The following is a 17,416-nucleotide window of genomic DNA, read 5'->3' as shown; positions in this document are numbered from 1 at the left end:
ACTTCAAAACGATTTGCTCTTTCAAATGTAAATGTTATACCTGGGGCATTGGAAGAGTTTATAAATACCTTTTGTGCCAGGCTGAAAGGGTTACCTTTACCTACACCATGAGCAATTGCTCAATTTGCTCCTTGATACTATTTGGCTATCCGCCATTACTGCATCTAAAGAATTGCAAAATGTTTATTTTTTTTTTAGGAGGAAGTGAAGACTTTGTTCAAGTGAGAGGAAGGCATCATGTGGGAAGCCAATGCCTGGGTAGCGAGTGCTGGCATGGCAAATCTGACCTAAGTTCAGTTTAAGCCCTGTACAACCAATACTTGATATGGATCATGTGGTAGTCGTTCCATGGGCTATATAGCTTAGCCCTTTTTGAGTAGACTTTAAATATGTGCTTTGATACTGTCTGGACCAGTAAAATGACATTGTAACTTTTTATTGCCTGTAGGTTAGGTAGATAGTTTTTTTAATCCAATAAATGTACTGCCCAACTGCTCATCCCTGTTCCCTCAAGGATACCTCGACTTGACTTCAACTTGCAATCAAAGCATTCTTGGACTACAGCTCCTTACTTACATCTGTAAGGCAGCTACATGGCAATTGGTCCATACATTGTCTAAATGTTTGTATCTAGGATCAGGTTTAGGTCAAAGAGCTTTCAAAAGCATTTCCAGGTAACTGTTGTTTATATATAACATGTGCTAGCTTCAAATAAGATATCAATAATTGACCCAAGAGGGATTAGATTTGGTTTATTCTTTAGAACATTCTAAATAAATGTATGGCTCTGAAGAAGAGGGTCATGATGCACTATTGTTACAGGCAAATTCTTTTGTCGTCACTCAAGGTTAACAGACTCTTTCCTAATTTTATCTGCAGCAAACTTCAAGAGGCTGAAAAGCAGAACAAGCAATTGCTACTACAAATGGAGAAAGTGAAGGAGGAAATGAAGGCTCGTGCATCTGATGGTACATGGATGTCAATGATCTGCTGGGAAAATTTAGGAATAATACATGTAACAACATGTTGATCTTGTGCATCTTAGGCTAAAGGATCTGGGATTAGATTGCTTCTCTGTCTAATAGGAATGAATAGTCACCCAGGCTAGTTTGGGGTGGGGTAGTACCTTTAATGAGAAAGGGCTGGCCATTTACTGAGGTCTGTGTAGCCAGTCTATCAGTGTGTGTGGAGGGGATATCCATCCTTTGTGAGAATGAGCTGGTCACCTAAAGATAAGGGAAGGATGTTTTCCAAGTAATGTGGTAAGCATCAGCCAAGGAGTTGTGGAACAGCCGGTATGTTTTGTGAGCAGCAAGGTGCGGTTTGGGTCGCTGGGATTGGGGAGGGGTTTTGGCTCGCTGGAATCAGGCAAGGTGGCGTTTGGCTTGCTGGCATTAAGGGAGGTTGCCGTTTGGCAATGAGCAGGGAGGGCTATTTGGCTGTGTGAGAAGGAGCTTGCTGTTTGCCTCTAAGTGGCGGTTCTGCGGTTTGGCTCTGAGCGGAGGGGTACTGTTTTGCTCTGAGCGGAGGGGTTCCTCTTTTTCTCTCGCCGCAAGTGGGGGGTACTGGTTGGTCACTGTCTGGGAGGCGACATTTTCTTTTTTGGATGGGCGGAGAGTGGTTTGGCCGGGTTACTGGTGCTTGGCTGAGAAGGGCAGTCTTGTGAGAGGTGATGGAAAGGTTAGACTATGTGGCATTTGTGATGAGTTGCATCACTCAAGATGATCTACAGAGGGCTAGTTCATATTGAGTGAAGAGAAGGGTTGCGTCATTTGAGGTTGATGAGGGGTCGGGGTGATGTGGGAGGGGAAGGTGTTGCCATTCTCAGAGAGATGGGTATGATGTGGGACCTGGCACTCCAGTTGGGTAGAGAGGAGATATTGGTACTGGGTAGGCTTGGTAGGGCTAGGTCACAGAGTTAACTCATAGCGGCTCAGTTATTTGGGTTGGAGAAGGAAGTTGTGCATCTCAGCTAAGCGTTGGAGGAAGAGGGGATACTCTGACAGTTCATGCAGAGGCTTTGTAACTCTGAATGAACAGGTAGGGTCACTGTGTGAGTGGGAAAGAGGGGTATCTTAGGTTGAGTGTAGCAGGAGTCTGGTTATGATGTGAGTAGGGTTTGTCAGGTGTAAAGCTAGTGGCTGGTTGACTCGGCATGGGCAGGGATGGACAGGCTCACGAGTGGTTTCCAGAGAGAGGTACTTGCCGGTTCTTTTGGTAAGAGAGCTACTATGTCAATCAAGTGGGAAGATGGTGGGCAGGCTGGTTGGCTAGGTCAATAAGGTTTCTTTCAGAGATAGTGGGCTTGGTAACTATTGAGCAGGATTAGGTTGGGTTTCGAGGTGAATGCAGAGGGGTTGGGTTACTTGAGATGAACAAAAAGAAACTGTTTCACTTAGTGGGTTTGAATGTCTCTGGGAATGTGCTCTACAGTCGTTGGATCCTCTTTCGTGGGCTAATTTTTGGGCTCTGCGTTGCTGGATCCTAGTAACCTTTATGGTGATGTGCACCCACTCCTGTGCTTTACCAATTTATTCTCATGTTTTGTCTTGTAGGTGGAAAGCAGCAGAGGACTCTCATCCCATTCTTACCCTTCAGAGTGGAGGTGAGTGCCATGCCATGGGTGTACGCCTTTCTGTCTAACTGTTCCCTCTCCTCTCGGGCGCAACTGGTCTTGATGTACATGTGAGATTGTTGAAAGGCAGAGGTACGGAGCTCTCTAACCCAAGCTGCTTTTATTGCTCATTGGGAGTCTGCTCGAGTGGATGATGCTATTGAGTTGAGTAACAAATGTGTTATTCTGTGCCAAGATGCCTCCAGGTTAATGTGTTCCTTAAAAGTACGCTGCAAATTATTGCATTCTCCTGCAGATTCCTCATCTGATAGATATCCCTTCCAGCGTCAGCGGCTTGGAAACTTTTTTGACAGGGGGCTTAGTACGACTCGACAGTCGACTGCTCTTGACTGGGCCGTGCAACTCCTAGACTCCAGACGTGACATCGGCTGTACATATGATGCGTCACTATGCCGCCGTGTCTGTTTTCTTTCTGCACACTCAGCGTGCTGTTTTCGGAACAGTTCTCTTCAGTGAGAACACTTTTTACACATTGCCAATATGTTGTGCCCTAAAGCGTTTGATTTGAAGCGCTGTGAAGACTGCGGCTCGAAGATGTCTACCACAGACCCACATGTTGTCTGCCTGTGGTGTCTTGGGAAGAAACATGATGTCGAGCAGTGTGGTGCCTCTGAGCAAATTGAACCCAAAAGCAATCGAGGAATGGTCAGCGAATTTAGCACTCTGGCATCTTCTGTTGAAGTATCCTTGCGTTCGACCGTCAGGTCGTCGGGCCGCGCCTGAAAAGGACAGACACAGCAAGAAAGCAAAGAAGTGCTCGTCCTCTCGAAGCAGGTCGTGCCATTCATCGTCCTCTCCTGCGTGCAAGTAAAAACGCTGTTGGCGAAGATACGATTCTTCTGAGGAGCGTGGTAATTCCTTCCCATCTATGGGTGACCTGAGTGAAGAGTGGGCGGCGTTCAAAGACTGAGTGCTTCAGCTTTTTCAAAAAGCTACAGCGGGTATGCCTCTGGCCTCAAAGCCACAAGCGGTTTAGGCACCAGTTACGCCCAAACGTACCGGTGGCTAGGTGACTGCGTCAGATGCTACACGCTCGAACGACGATTCTGAAGCAGATTCTGGTGCCAACGTCCCTCTACTTATCGGCACTGAGAGGTCTCGCCAAAACGATCCCGTTGCGGCCGAGCGGTTGTTAATCCCAGAATCAAGGTATAAGTTCTTCCACTCTGAAGTCGGTTTTCCACAAGGAAGGGGATCCGGTCCCTTTTGGCATGGAGCCTTGAAGCGGGGGAGCAGGGGTTTTGGAGGAAGCTGACTTTTTCACAGACCAGTTTATTTACCCCTGGCTCAGGGTCTGCATGAGGCAAGTGGACTTGACACTTCACCTGACCTCAACCTGCAGCAGGCATCTCCTTAACACCCAGTACAGTAAGACAGTGGAAAGGGTGGCCGTAACCTTAGGTCTGGGCACCCCGGCCAAACCCCTCGCAGCCTATGAGCTATTTGACATCCTGGACAAAGGTCCGTACACAGAGCATTGCCCATTAATACAGCCATATCCAGCCCTATTGGCACATTATGTCAGAAACCATGTTCCATGCCAGCCGCTGATGCCGAGCTGACTAAAAAATATAAGCCAGCGGCTTGGCCATCAGCATCCGAAATGGCTGCACACTGAGGGAGCTACCGTATGGAATCCCTGATGTCAAGGAAAGAGAGGAGCATCCGAATCCCTGAAAATAAGGATTTGAATGTCTGAGGGCTGAAAATATTCCCAGCGAAGCAGTGAGATGTAAGATCGGAGTCGAGATCCCGTGCCCAAGATCGTGCCTGCCAACAAGGTGTAAAGTGGAAAGGGCTGAGTAACTTGGAGAGGAAAGTATTGGTGTCCGGCTGGGTAGGGAGAAGGAGCACTGAGAAGATCTGAGAAGGCGACAGACCATCGCCCAAGTCCCGGATCCCAGATGAGAACCCACGCAAGGAGGAGGACTGCAATAGTGGCAACCCGAGGGCTTAGACTGTGAGGGCTCTGGAGTCACTGACTATGCAGGAGGGCATAGTGGGACTGGTGACCGGGGAGCAGGTAGAAGGCCTGAAAGTGACTTCCGGAGGGCACCCGGAGCGGCAGCCGTGAGATAGCAACTGTGAAACGGAGGCGTAGGTAGGCGGTGACCCACCCTGGGTATGCTGGCACTGTGAAAGCGAACGTGGCAGTTGGGACACTGCTGGATCAAAAAGAGGATGGGCAGACCCAGCCCACGAGGAGCCCAGCAGGTAATTGTTTACAGCACACAGGTTATCGAATGAGCACACGTAGGGGAGCCAAAGAGAAAGTTGAGCAGGCAGCACATCGTGGGGTAAGGAGTGTGGCACTGAGAAAACAATTGAGTGCCCAGAGGGGTGAGGTGATAGGCACACAAAAGGGGGAGAAATAATCACAACAGAAAGGCAGCGCACATTGATAACCGAAAAGTTTCTTTGACTGGAGGCTGGGTGATGTCTGAACGCCCCTGGGGTGGTGTAGCAGATTGAAGCAGCAGGGGATCCCCCAGCGGGAAACAGACCTGGACGGGAGTGGGCAGCATCCACCAGCTCCCATGCCTACACACCCAAGAAACCACCAAAGGGTGCTTTGACTCATTTTTAAAGGCCCCGGCTGATAACACGACAAGGATGGAAGCTGCTGGAGACAGCTCACCCTTCACGCCGGTTGCCTTCATCAAGGAGGACCTCATTGACACAATAAAGGGTCTGAAGAATTCCCTTACGCTGGAGCTAACATTGTTTAGGGAAGTGATACGTAAGAGCGTAGCTAGGATACAAATGTAGGTGGTGACCTTGGGGAAAGGGATCAATGACACTGAATAGACCGTTGAAGGTATCCTGGAGGAGATCCCTAGGCTCAAACACCTTTCAGGAGCTGAGGGACCAGGCTGAGCAGTTCGCTAGTAAGTGCAAGGATTTAGAAAACAGGTCGCGAAAAGGGAACCTCAGGGTTAAATTCTTAACGGAAGAACATGGAGACACCTTGAAGGGCCTCACCCCTATGGATCTCACCAAAGCTCACAGGATTGGTCCCCCAGCAGAGTGAGGGAAACAGGCCCAGGGACATTCTGTTCAAAACTCTTTTTGCTTTAAAGAACAAGTCCTGAGAGCAGCCAAGGCCCACGGACCATTACAGGTAGGAGGAGGCAAGACCTAGCAAGAGAAACCTTGCAAAGACTGAAGTTCTTAAAACCAATAACTGATAAACTGTGGAAGGAAAATATACACTTGAGGTGGCTACACCTGAGAGGCCTGCTGTTTGAATTACAAGGGTTCACAACACAGGATAGAGGAGGTATAAGAGGGGTGCATAATAATGGACATTTCACTGGAACAAGACTGGGGGGGGGTGGGACTACAGCAGAGAGGAACTCTGCCTGACGGAAGGGGGCACAGAGATGGGAGACAAAGGTTCCTAGGCAGGAACCAAGTGGTGGACAGTTGGGGTGATTTTTCCATAGGAGAAGAAAATGGTTTGGTGAACTGATGGGCCACCTTACGGCCAGAAAAATATGCCTTTAGTGTCATGGAGCTCAAATAGGGGCCAGCACAGTAGGTCATGAGTTGGACCACCATTCTGAAGAGGGGGTGGGGCGATTCTCCTCATTTTTTGTATTCTCATTTTAGGATCTGGGAATAGGGTGCAGGGGGACTCCTCACGAGGGACACGAGGAATGGCTAGGGAGTTAGTGTACTTGCTTGTGTTTATTTGATGGGGCGAGGGGAGTTAAAGAAGAATACAGTGCACAGGAGGGAATGCAAGCAAAGGGGGTGTGTAGAGAAAACACACGTTGTTGGAAATTATTATGGTACTATCGTAGAACATACAGGGCCTCAATTCTCCCAACCCAATAAGCGGCAGCGATTACTGCAGCTGTGTGATCAGCTGCAGGTTGAGATTGGGTTAATACAGGAGACGCACATGGTGGTGAGGGATGGAGACGGGCTTTAGGAAAGCCTGGAAAAAAACTACCCTGAGGGGGGTAACACAACGCGATCAAAGCCTTGCGGAACATGAGGCATTGATTCTATGAAAAAAGCAACAAAATTGACCGGTTGCTGGGCCACTATATGAAGGGCCGGGAGAGTAGGGCCTTTATTTCGGCAATATGAGATGAATCAGGAAGCCTCCAGGCAGGGTGTAGGGGGAATATGAAGGCTTTCCACGCATTCTGTAGCACCCTATACAGTGCTGGGGAGCATAAGGAAACGTAACAGGCATATATGGAGACAGCATGCCTCAAAAGAATCAAATCGCCCTATTGAGAAAAAGGAGGTTTTGAAAGCTATTGGCTCCCTGAATCTTAATAAAGCCCCTGGGCCAGATGGCTACATGGCACCATTTTATAAGGAATTTTCCAGAGTATTGCTGAGACGTTTAATGCTTCTTATGAACTTTACCTCATCAAAGGAACCAGTGACTATGGCCCCGGAAATGATAGAAATCATCCCGAAGGAAGGCATAGACCCCACACAATGCGAGTCCTATAGGCCTGTAGCCTTATTTAACATTGTCTACAAGATCTTTACTAAGATACTAGCGAACAGGCTAGACTCTCTGCTCCCAGAGATCATTGGACCCGATCAAGCAAGCTCCATTAGGTTGAGGCAAACATTTGACAATGTCAGGAGGGCGATCCACCTGGTAGTGGTTTGTTTCTGGCAGGGCCCGGCTGTTCTGCTTTCTCTGGATGCAAGAAAGCCTTTGGCAGGATGGACTGGACCTTTCTAGATGAAGTGAAGAGTCATGGGGCTGGAGGAGACATCTCGGGGCGGGGTATCTGCAATGTATCCTAGGCTGACAGCCAGGGTTAAGATCAGTGGAGCCCTAACGGATGAGTTATTTTTTTACTTTTATTCATTTATAGAGCGACTAACAGCCAGTGCGCATTGAGGCACTGTTACAGAGATCAAGTGCATAGTTTTACATAGTTACGTGGGCATATATATACAAGCAGTGTAGACTAATAGTGTTGAGGTTTGCGTGTGCATAACTAGTCAAACAGCCAGGTCTTGAGGGCTTTGCGGAAAGCGTAGTGGGAAGGTTCTGCTCTGAGTGTAATTGGTAGGGAGTTCCATTGTCTGGCCGCAATGAAGGGGCGTGTTTGACTTTGGGGAAGTACAAGTCGATGTGAATACAGTGTTCTGGTAGATCGCCTGCTCTACTTACCTTCTGTGAAAAGGGTGGAGGGGCCTGTGTTGGCGATGCACTTGTGAGTGATGGCTAGTGTTTTGAATAGTATACGTTCCCTGATGGGAAGCCAGTGGACTTCCCGTATTGCTGCAGAGATATGTCCCCTTTTGGGGATGCTGAGGGCTGCTCAGAGCACATTATTATGACAGCTCTGGCAATGGTGAGGCAGTTCTCAGTGGACAAGAATGGTTGGCTGCATTCAGTAATTGGGTAGAGTAGGCCTAAGAAGATGCAGTGGTGCTGACCTGGTGTGACATAGAGAGGGTGGCCTCTAGGTAGACTCATAGGGTCTTGACTGAGGAAGATATAGGAATCTGTATGTTGTCTATGTTGAACGCATTGTATTGACTGGAGTTTTTTTAGTCTCCTGGGGTCCTACCAAAAGTATTTCAGTTTTGCCTCCATTAAGGCATAGCCAATCTGCTGCTATCCAAACCTGAATGGGTGGAGTAGGCTGCATTAAGGGCCTTGGCGTCTACTTCAGAGCTACCGGTTATGGGGAGGAGGTGGTGATTGGGTATCATCAGCATAGTTTGTTGGCTATGCCGATGGTATCCAGTATGTCAAACAGTGGTCTAGTGAAGATGTTAGAGTGCGGGAGAGATGCAGGAACCCTGCGGGACTCCGCAGTGGATGGTAGCGGGAGCAGCACATGCCTGTTCCGAGAACACCCTCATAGCTCTTCCATCTAGGAAGGAGGCGATCGATGATGTAGCTTTGGGTGATAAGTGAGCGGACTTGTTAAGGTGGTGACGCAGTATTTTGTGGTCAAATAAATCAAATGCAGCTGATAGGTCCAGGAGAAGGAGCAGGGCAGGCTTGCCTCCGTCCCTGATCTCATCTTGATGGTTTTTGATTCAGTGCCATGGCCGGGACAAAATCCAGATTGACGTAGAGGTATAGTATGGAGAGTTGCAAGGCAGGGATGGCAGCTCTCCCCTCTTGTTTGGCATCTCTATGGAACCGTTTGCAGTAGAGGTAAGATCGAATAGGGACATTCAGGAAGTACAATTTGTGGGAAGGGAACAAACTCGCAATATTTGCAGACGACATCCTGGTAGCAGTAGATCATCCAGAGCAGTTCTTGCCACATCTCATGGATGAGCTGTGAGCGTATGGGGAGGTTGCCAGATTCGAGATTAACAGAATAAAGTCCAAAATATTGCAGCTGGAAATGAACTCTGATGAGAAACCATGTGTTGCACTGCCATGTCCCTTTAAATGTGCAAACTCTTCGATTCGCTACTTAGGGGTCAATGTCACTCTGAAACCTGCTGATCTGTATCAAGCCCAGCTACCCTGTACTGTACAGAATAGTCAGGGAGGAGGTGATTAAGTGGCGTAGACCATTTATTTTGTGGACTGGGTGGATCCGTGCAATAAAGGTGATGATGCTTCCCAAGCGCCTCTATCTTTTCCAGGAAATACAGGACAGAGTCCCTAGCAGTGACTTATTGAAACTACAAAAGGATCTACTGGGAATTGCGTGGGGAAAAGGAAGAACTAAGATAGGCAAAGTACTGTGATGGCCCCCCAGAGGGCAGGAGGGATGAGTTTCCCTAGTTTGTTTTAATAACACCAAGCAGCACATCTTGGGGGAATTGTGCAAGGTGAAGTACAAGAGTGGTGGGCAATGGATGCAGCAGTGGGGGCAAGGATATATAGAGGTGGGTTTGGCTGCCTGAATCGAGTCAATCCATCGATGTATATTAACCCGGGCATACAGGCAACAATGGCTGTGTGGGATGAGATGGCACTAAAGATGGGTCTAACAATCTTTCCCTTACCCGTTTTCACCCATATATAGAGATGCAGAATTTGGACCGGCAAGGTAGGGATCCGCCCTCGTAGAAATGGAGGAGGTTTCTATTAGTGACATTTAAAAATTGAATTATCAAAACCTTCCAAGAATTAAGTAAGACTTTTCCCCACGGGAAGAGAATAGATACCAGTATTTTCAGATCAGGCACTTGATCCAGTTGGAAGTGTCCTCCCCCAAAGGGGATGATCTCGCACATATATAAGATCCTAGCATCAGTAGATGACCATTGTCCAAGACCACACATGGCCAGATGTGAATGGGAGCTGCGGAGACGAATGGAGCAGAGGGATTGGGACGAGTCATTAGGATCCGTGAAAAAGGCCACCGTGTGTGTACAATACAAAGAAAACCGCCTTACAAACTCCGAAACTGGGCATACATGACCCCTAAGCTACTGGCTAAGATATCTCCCCAGCATAGTGATAGATGTTGGCCTGGCTGTGGAGCCCAAGAAACACTGATCCACGTTTGGTGGGGATACCTGAGGTTGCAGGTATTTGAAGGGGAGTCTACAAGACTATTATTGGGATACTTGGTAGGGATGTGCCATGGGACCCAGCATTATGCTGCTTAACATGAATCCTCTGGGACAGTGCTTCTACACTTTCAACCCCTGTCACTTGAAGTCCAATCTATTGTTGGCAGCCAAAGTAGAGCTATGGGTGGCTTGGAGAAAGGCAGAGCCCCCACACATTTCAACTTGGTGGCACCAGGTCTGGCTAATACCGGGCTGGAAAAAATTACGGCAGGCTTTGGAGACGCTATGCCGGCCTTCACCAAGAAGTGGCGACGGTTTGTGGATTTTATCTCCAAAGATAAGAGGGCTGTTCGGTCTGGTGTGACTTTGAGCCCTGAATCTATTGGACCTGGAATGAGTGGGGCGGTGGCAAGGGGGGGGAAGGGTGACCTGTGCAAAAGGTTTTAAAAAAGTAATTCAAATGCACCACCACTGTAATCCCTTGGTCCAGTGAGGGAGGGGGTGCAAGCCTTTTTTGTTATGACTCTCTGTAAGGGGATGGGGGTGTGTGAAATTTTCTGTTGTAAACCAGGAAATGCTGACAGATGTTGTAAAGTTATGTTTGAGCAACTGAAATGAATAAAATGATTCTAAGAAAAAATATAAGCAAGTCAAGGGGGGGGCTACCCTTCCTTTCGGCTCAACCCACTCCAGAGGGTTTGGTGGGCCAAGCCGCAATGGTAAGCTCTAGGCCAGCTACATCCACCTCTAATTTGCCTACAGGGTCAGGGAGTCAAAGAAAACTGGTGCCCTGGCGAAAAAGATCTTTGCATCAGGGAGCATGGCCCTGAAGGCAATCAAATTCACCTTTGCAAAATACTCCCACGTGCTTTGGATGACCAAAGCGGAAGCAGCTGATCATCTCCCAGTTGGAAAGGTGAGGGATGGCTTTTTGGATACAATTAATGATGGTAAAGAGGTGGCCTGTCAGGCGCTGCAGGCAATACTTGACACTGCAGATTATGTAGGCCATGCCATGGAGATGTGCACAGTGCTGCGGAGATCAGCTTACCTCCACAAGTCTGTGTTTTCGCTTGATGCCCAAGCCAAGCTTCTGGACATGGCTTTTGACGGTGAGCATCTGTTCGGCCCAAAAAACGATGAGTCTTTGAGAAAATGTAAAGATTCTAAACGGGCTGCAAAGTCGCTAGGGCTAGCACTATAACAGCATGCCAAACAGCCCTTTGGCTTCTCTTGAAGATCAGCTCTGAAAACAAAGAAAAACCAGCAATAATATAAAGTAAACATCCTGTAATATAGCAGCCAATAAAAAAAAAACTACAAATAAGGAGTAAATACCAAAATACACACACACCCATCCTATACACCCACAACACAAAGTGACTCCTTAAACAGTAACCACCATGTACTCCCTTCACAAAAATCAAAATCAGCCATACAAACAATTAAACTGTGTCCACAACTCAAGATACCGATTCTCACGGTCTTTACTCAACACAGCACCTTCTCAGACAGGACCTGCAATTACACCAACCAATCCTCCACACAAGGCTTTTTTCTAGTCTTCCAAACTTTCAAAATGTGCTACCCCATCACAACCAGAGCTTTATTAATTAATTCCTCATATTCTCCCGCAACCACACATCTTCCATTACGTGAAGGCAAAACCACTTGAGCAAGAGTAAGATTCAGAATTATCCTCTTCACATAAAGAATATTTTGTTAGTTTGTCAATGGCAACAATAATTCTTTGTCAGGATGATTTGCCACAACTGAGTAATTACGAAGGAATACAACTCCTCTACAGTTCTTTCTTCAGTAACACAATCAACATAAATTGTCTTTATCAGCACCACTTTATAGCACTTCATCAACTTCTACATGGTTTACTTCCATGCGAGGCCTTCTACTTCAAAGGTTTGCCATCCGGGTATACTCCCCTGCCCGAACAGCATTCCACAAACAGCAAGTGATCTGTGGTTAGGATCAACTTATAGCTTTACATCCGTTTCACAAAATTAATTGTTTTGCAACCTCCAACTTTTAGCAACTCTTCAGTAAAAACAATTTCCCATTGGTGCTCTTTAATACTACTCTGCAAATTATGCTCCTCTCCTTCTGAATAACCTTTTCCAGAAGGGCAGCCTTCTTGTATTCTCTTTCCATACTGCATAAGTAACCAAATACTGCCAATCAGAGGGTCTTATTCTTCTTCTTCCTTGGCTTTGGCAATGTGGGTTTATACCAGCTTGTATTATATGCTTCTCAAAATATGGGCAACAAGCTTATCAACCTTTGGACCTTTCATTAGTCCCCTTCCACCTTTGGCAATATCTGTTGGATTTCAGTTGCCTTGTTTTTGGTTTCTCTTGGCTTGGGCAATGGTTGTATGTTTTAACTTTTAATAATATTGCCCCATCAGGTTGCTGGGTACTCCACAAACTCACATGCTTAAAGTTAGTCATTTGGTTTTGACAAATACAGCTTTTGCTGCTTTTTGATAGTTTGGTATTCAAAATTACTTTTAGTATCACTTCCACTCATACGCAAATGTGTGCTACTTGGTAAACGCCTGCCTGGAGCACACAAGCCTTCTCAGAGTGCTCCGGTGTCACTGTATATTGTTGAACTCCGGGTAAGGCTTATTTCGCTTCCTGCTGCACAGCCTCTGCAAAATGGGTCTTCAGAGGACAAGCTTCTCTTTCACGCTTCCCGCTGCGTGACCTCTGCACTTCATGCTTCTGGAGGCACAGACCCTCCCAGGACCGGCTACTGTTTTCTGTTGAACAGTAGCCCCAGCGTGTTCTCATTCCTCTAGTTTTTGCGTCGGCTGCATACACTGATCACACTGCTCTTGCTGCTTGTTCTGCTCAACAATGGCCTGCACCTGAGGGGGCCTTTTAAGCCTCCCAAACTCCCTCAGGTGTGGGTCATTTCTATTAACCTGACCACTCCTGCAGCATTGTTCCTCTTTAGCCCTCTTCTTAGTCCCAGTACTTGGGGAATTATGGGACTTGAAGTCCCTAATGGCAGTTAGTTTTTCTGTCTTGATTTTCAATTTTCAATTCATTTCTGTCCCCTTTATTTCATTTAAAGAAATATCATAAGGATCAGTCACCAGACTTTATTGTAAATGCTTTGTTTGCATTGAGATTTCCTTTCACTGTACCTTTTGGGAGCTTGTTTTCTTTAGCTTTCTAAGTCATCCAGGGTTTTGCAAGGGTTTTTATTTCTTCCAGTGGCTGGCGATTTGTGCTTGTTTTTACCCACACCCAGAAGCATCAAGTTGGATCAATTATTTTCTGTGCGAATGCTCCTCCAGAATCTTTATCTATCACGTCCTGCAAGGCTTCTGCATGTCGCCACGCTCTACAATATGTACACCAAGCCCCTCTTTGATCACCTTGACATGCCCTACACAAACTTTGCTGATGATATGCAAGTCCTACTCAAACTCACTGGCAACCACAGTCTAGACTCTGCCAACATCAACCGGGTCTATAGCATTATTCATGTATGGATGGCTAACCACCATCTTTGCCTAAATGACAAAACAGAGCTCCTCATCATCGGCTCCCCATACCACCTCAAACACTTATACCCTTCCTTTGCTTCCTTAACCATAGATGGCAACATTACACCCGTGTCAAAGTATGTAAAAACACTAGGAGTCTATCTTGACTCAGAATTATCCATACAAAAACATGTAAATGCCCTTGCTTCCTCTGCAGCCTATTCAACTAAACACAGCAACCTTCGCAGAAAATTCCTGTTCTCCAACAACTGCCTTACACTAGCCAGGGCTATCATTGGTAGAAAATTGGACTATTGCAATGCCATCTTATCCGGAACTCAGCAAAAAACCCGACTAAACTCCAACTGCTACAGAACAATGCCCTTAGAGGCGGTCTGAGGTATGAAAAGATCCGACCATATTTCACAAACCAGGCGAGAGGCCCACTGGCTGCCCATCAAAGCCTCCATTGAATTTAAAATGTTATCCATCTCGCATCAATGCATTCACAACCTAGCTCCCCCTGCCTCAACCAACGCCAAGAGTGCCAAACTGCACTATTTACGCTCCTCCACCACCCTATCATTGACTACTCCTAGAGTCACCAGGAAAAGAGCTGGCAGAGCAAGTTTCACTGTCACTGCCCCCACACTCTGGAACTCCCTGCCACCTTGTATCCAAGAAGAGCCCTCCTACCCCCACCAAACTGCCTTGTTTAAAAAGTGTGCCTAAGCTGACCGCCTACTCTACTGTGTGTACAAACAGCTTGTCAAAAGTATGTCTAAATGCCTGATTGTTCTAGTGTATTTTATCAATCTACTGTAACTTTTAGCACTGCGATACCTTCGGGTCTGGGCGCTCACAACAAATGAAATAAATAAATAAAATTGGTCCTCAAAATAAAGTTGTTCCTCTACATGCGTTTCATCACATTTTACAATTTATTGTGGATCATCAGGCGGTGTCGCTTTTTTCTTTACAATGGTCCGATCTATTGGTGAAAAAAGAAAAAGAAATGCAACCCTAATGGGTTTCTCTATGGTTCACTATACAATGGTCAGAGTGGCAATTTCTTATATTTATACATTATCCTTATTCACTTACCATTTACCGGTTTTGTGTATGTATGTTGTTTCTATATATGTTGAATTAGGATTCTCTTTACTGTGTGCATTCTGTAGTATCTAAAGGAAATGGAAGAGAAAGCTGCTATTCACGCTCTCCGCATTACTATTCTAATGTTCGAGTTATGACATTTCTATGTCTCGTTGAGTTTGCTGACTTGGTTTTTAACTTTGATGTTTAATTACATAGGATATGATAGTCCCAATATTCTGCAGCCCTCCAAACGCTGTTCCGCGCGGGATCAGCACCTGGAGGGCTGCGGGTGATATGTATTGTTGTCAGTGTGGTAACTACAGACCTATTTCACTGCTTAATGTGGATATTAAACTATTTACCAAAATATTGGTTAATAGGTTAAGTGGTTATATGGTGAGTTTGAGGAGTCCTACGTAAGTTTTATGACGGGTAGATATGGACATGACAATATTAGAACAGTTATTGATGTCTTGGGAATATATTGTAATGTTGGGTCAGATTCTATGTTCGTTTTTTTGATGCTGAGAAGGCATTTGATTTGGTGAATTGGAGATTTTCGGAATGTGCGCTGGAGAAAATGGGGTTTGGTCCAGTGTTCATGAAGGCTGTGTCTGGTTTACATCGGAAAATAACAGCAATGGTTTTGGCGAATGGTGTGATATCTGACTCATTTTAGCTTATATCCAGCAGGAAACAGAGATGTGTGGAGATCAAGAAATCAAAGTTTTATCGCATGTGGATGACATGACAGTGCTCTTATCTAATCCAGCAGAATGTGGTGTACTGTTTCAGGAGGGGGGGGGGAAGACTGTCAGGACATACAATCAATTGGGACAAGACAGAAGTATTCCCTCCCTTCACTTCTTGTGATAGGGGGCTTCTTTTGAAAGGGGCCCCTAGGGGACCCTGACGTCTATGGAAACAAGGCGAGTCACCACACACAATAGATACGCCAGACACGAGGTTGTATTCCCAAAACTAGGGTTTATTGCAAAGCAAAAGTCTCAGTTGGCCAACTCAGTCTCACGCCCCGCGACGTGCATCTCTAGACCTCGAGGGACGCAAGAGAGTGAACTACGTACATCAGTTACATATATACAAAATGCATATCAAACAATCAGCTATGACATGTTTAACACCCCCCTTTATTGGGTTTCTTTGAACTTGATGTGATGATGGACATCTCCGACTACTATGACACCTTCAAACATCTATTCTAGTAACAATTTGCAATTTGTCAGTGCAAAGGCATCTTTCAGTTGTTGAATAGAACACAGCGCTTCTGTTCTTGGAAGCGAGCTACATACGGGGGGAAGAGTTGCATTCCGGACCTTGCTAACTATTAGGTGCTATTCGCGTCCTGGGAGCCGACACGCTCTAGCGGACTCAGCAAAGGGAGGCCGTAAGAAAAGCATAATTCAAGCCTTTAGCAGTATTATTCTAACATATTCTACCATATAACGAGACTGGCTGGCAGCTGCGAAATGATTAAATGCCCTGCAGCTCTGCTTCAAGGCTACATTCGGGAGGGAGCCGGGCATTCTTCCTGGCGCTGCCTACGTTTGTGTTTCAACGAAATCTCGTTATCCTCTCGGCCCTGCGGGCTTGTCCTTTTCACATACAGACAACAATGTTTTACAGTCGAGCAGTGTAAGCGGAAAATATACTGCGAAGCAATAGGAACAGAAAGCAATGAGCAATGGTTAGAAAATGGCGATTCTTGTTACATCAAAATGGCCGTTCATTGGCAAACTCGAAAACGTATATTCTGTCATATCGTGCATGAGACGGTTGGCCCACGGCCACCAAAATACGTTTGCGGTCACAAAGTAGAGGTATCCATTTTTCTAGACTGACACTTTCTTTGTGGAATTGCAAACGGTCTACTGCTGAGGTGAAATATTTAGGAGTGTATATTATTTGTGACCTGAAAATGATTATGGAGTTCAATGTGAATAAAGTGGGGGGAAATATTTTAGTTGATGTCAGTAAGTGGGAGAGGCTGACGTTGAGAGCGTGGCCAAGGTGAATGTTATTAAGATGGTTCCGTTACCGAAGGTTTTGTATGTCATGCAATCACTTCCATTACAAATTTCGAAGTAATTGTTATGGAATCGATAAGGTCTTTCGGAATTTCCTGTGGGGTGTTTCCACGATTCATTTTAGTACTTAGTATTAAAGAGGGGTGTTTTGGTTAAATAGATCTTGGGAAATACCAGAAAGGGTTTCTACTTAAGAAGGCAGCACATTATTTTGCATCAGAGGGTGTTGTGATTGGAAAGGGATGTGTGCAGGCCATCTTGTGATGAATACTACAGAGTCCTCACTAAACCCCTGCCTAAAGTCTCCTACCAGGTGGCCAGGGAAAGGCAGACACTTTCTGATCCTGACCTTGGGGAGTGGTGGTCTGCAGAAGGATCACCTGGGAGGAGAAAGGGCCCAGGGGAATGAGAGGATTCTGTAGGGTGAGACACAGTATGTATCTTCCTCTAAGGAAGGCTTCTTCACGACAAAGTCTGTAAAGGCTTGCTGTCATAACAATCTTTTTGTTCCACAAATCAAACATCGAAATCAAACCTCAACGTTGCTTCTAAGGAAAGGTTGAAGAGGGAGGTGAGGTGGTGACACAGTATGCTGTGATCAACCAAGTTAAAAACGGCAGATAGGTCTAGTAGTAGAAGGATGGT

The 17,416-nt window shown here is 46.1% G+C and overlaps 1 protein-coding gene across 2 annotated transcripts in view; it reads left to right on the top strand.

Annotated features, from left to right (window-relative positions):
- LOC138566955 (serine/threonine-protein kinase MRCK alpha-like) overlaps positions 1 to 17,416 on the top strand; it is a 2,642,347-nt gene that overhangs the window by 1,320,713 nt on the left and 1,304,218 nt on the right. For both annotated transcript variants that reach the window (XM_069644738.1, XM_069644739.1), the window contains exons 20-21: positions 880 to 968; positions 2,556 to 2,605. In XM_069644738.1, coding sequence (XP_069500839.1) covers positions 880 to 968; positions 2,556 to 2,605 — 139 coding nt within the window. The remainder of the gene's footprint in view (positions 1 to 879; positions 969 to 2,555; positions 2,606 to 17,416) is intronic.

The sequence above is a fragment of the Ambystoma mexicanum genome, chromosome 2p (genome assembly GCF_040938575.1).
Source record: "Ambystoma mexicanum isolate Mex_15411 chromosome 2p, UKY_AmexF1_1, whole genome shotgun sequence".
Lineage (NCBI taxonomy): Eukaryota > Metazoa > Chordata > Amphibia > Caudata > Ambystomatidae > Ambystoma > Ambystoma mexicanum.
The sequence above is the reverse complement of the archived record's forward strand: the minus strand, read 5'-3'. Positions and strand labels throughout refer to the sequence as shown.